General features: G+C 45.1%; 1 protein-coding gene across 1 annotated transcript in view; it reads left to right on the top strand.

The window, feature by feature from the left end:
- Positions 1 to 2,537, top strand: part of LOC107573743 (uncharacterized) — a gene marked incomplete at both ends in the record, with an annotated part of 23,552 nt that overhangs the window by 483 nt on the left and 20,532 nt on the right. Inside the window, one exon of the mRNA XM_016260188.1 lies at positions 569 to 2,456. Within this exon, the coding sequence (XP_016115674.1) occupies positions 569 to 2,456 (1,888 nt within the window). The remainder of the gene's footprint in view (positions 1 to 568; positions 2,457 to 2,537) is intronic.

The raw sequence follows: 2,537 nt of genomic DNA, 5'->3' as shown, positions 1-2,537 counted from the left end.
TGCAAAACTACCATTTCATCTTATATTGTTTGAGCAAACAGCTATTCGTGCTCAAGACAAACATATTCCTCACTTCAGCTTTAGCATAAAGGTTCAGTAGACTTGGAATATAGGTTTGCAAGGACTACTTTTATGATGCATGACAGGTCATGCTCAGTGTATGCTTTCAGTGTATGGAAAGGGACAGTGAGAATGACATAAGAGTGAGTCAATAATGTATTTTCATGTTTGGGTGAACTAAGCCTTAAAGGGTAAAGTATGTTAGCATACTGGGCAAGATGAAAGGAGTTTCCTGTGCAGATATTTCTTCCATGTGGATTTTTATGGCACAGATCCCACAAGCTACTTATCCTTGTCCACTCAGCACAAGATTGTTTTGTTTTATCTTCAGAAAGAACAAAGGCCTTCCGAGGCAGCTTCTTCTGAAGGGGATTCAAGAATGTTTGCGTGCAAGCCAATAAACGGCATCAAGACCCAAGCCATTAGGAATTTTGCGGTCATAAAATCTGTCAATCCAAAATGATCTGCAAGTCAACAAACTAGCTTTGCCCTTTCTTTCTCCCACTAGGCTGCATACTCCGATGTGCTGTTCCGGTGTGAGGGTTGGCCATTGTGCCTGAGAGATCGTGTGGTGATCCAACTTGCCCCTATCAACCCTTTACTGCTCCGACCTGGAGATTTCTACTTGCAGGTGGAACCTTTTGGAGAACAGTCAGCCCGAATCGTCCTCAAAAGTCTTCTTGTGCAGGAAGACCTCCTGGGGCATGAGAATCTGGTGCTGCAAGCCGGTTCCAGGTTGCTGGAGGGTACTGCAATTGAGGGGACTCCCATTCCTGAGACATCTTATCCATGCATATTCACGGAGTCTTGGCTAAGGGAAATAAATGAGGGACGTCATGGAAATCCTCTATGTCAGTGTGTGCTTTCCTCTGACCAGGGGGTTGTGAAGGTACCCTGGACCGAAGTTGCCAACCCAGAATTCCTTGACAGGCCCAAATCTAACATCTGGCCTGAAACAAAGCCATGCTCAACTCCAACTCTCCGTGTGAAAGATCTTAAAACTGAGATTTCGAAGAACGAGTCACAGGTACCTATAGGCCTTTTACCACTTGATATGGAAACTAGGATCCTTCCAGCAAATGATGGGATGGCGGTTTCTGTTCAGCTAGTGGACGGTGGCAGCAGATTGGTGAAGGTTGACCAAGGACATCCAATAAGCAGTTTTGCTGGAAAACCTGTTGGCTGGGTATCTCCTAATACCTGGGACAGCAGGCACAACCGAGAGCTGGAAGGAGAATATGTGGATCTTTTAGAGTTCAGCAAGGAGAAAGAGACTTTAGTCCTCAACAAAATAGCAATGCCCACAAAACCACTGGGCTTCAAGTTAGTCAGGACGACTAAACCTGCCCCAAAAAGTAATGTTAACATGTGTGAAGAGGACTGCAATCCTTGTATGCAAAACAAACCACCTGAGAGCATGCAAAACGATCCAGAATCCAAATGCAGGTATCGGCAGTCTTACATGGCAGCTCTCCGAAACCCTGTGAATTTTGAGAGAAAAAGTATGCTACGTTCCCTAGATGTAACAAGGACAGATGTAGGGGAGGTTGAGCCAAGCTGTGAGGGATACGGAGTTGGCCTTAGACTTAAGCCTTCGAGTTGTACATTTGGCCAGACACCAAACCAAGCAGACAGAAACCCGATGCAATCCTTTGAGAACTCAGTCCAACAAAAGCAAAGCCCAAAGAACTCAAGTCAGAGCATACCTCATGACTGTAGTTCAAGGGAGAATGCAGAGTCTTCTGACCAACATATGACCCAACAGCTCCTTAGCATGGTCCAAGCAAGACAACAACACAAGTCATTCCTCACTGGGCAACAGGATCTTCATCAGACTGTACTAGGAACTAAGGCACTACCTAACAAAAGGCAGCACTGTTTGAACAACTCTTTTAGACAAGATTCATTTCAAATGCGGACTAGCGGCCAGAAACACGCCAAAACCCAACAGTTACCCAAAATGGGACTCAGGGCTTTACCTGACCACAGTGGTCACAGACAAGATGCTAATCTATGTTTGCAGGGTTTCAATCCAATTCAGCTAACACAGGCCTCCAAACAAACACCTCCTCTATTTCAGCCCCAGTTCAGTCAGATCCTGTTCCAAAATGAGAACAGGCCTTTGGATTTCAAAGTCTTCTGTGATGACAGACACAGTGGAAGAGGCTCAGGTTCACCTGTACAGGTGATCAAAGGTAAAAACAGGTCTAAATCCCGCTCATCCTCTTCAGTCTCGGAAACAACCAAAGAGTGTCTGCAATCGCACAAGCCAACCAACAGAAGCCGCAGTGATGTCTATCCAGAAATCATTCCCATGTTGCCTGCTATCCAGGGAATAAAACACACAGCTAATTTGGTGTCCCCAAAATTAAACAGACGACAAGAAGCAAGAAAGGGTAAGTTGAGTTTGACCTCTGCATGTAAAAGAGACTTGTGCTTCTGATTTGTTACAGGCATTTAGAAGAAGCAAATACAAA

The sequence above is a fragment of the Sinocyclocheilus grahami genome, unplaced genomic scaffold, assembly GCF_001515645.1.
Source record: "Sinocyclocheilus grahami isolate Dianchi unplaced genomic scaffold, SAMN03320097.WGS_v1.1 scaffold2021.1, whole genome shotgun sequence".
NCBI classification, from domain to species: Eukaryota; Metazoa; Chordata; class Actinopteri; order Cypriniformes; family Cyprinidae; genus Sinocyclocheilus; species Sinocyclocheilus grahami.
This window is presented reverse-complemented; position numbering and strand designations above follow the sequence as displayed.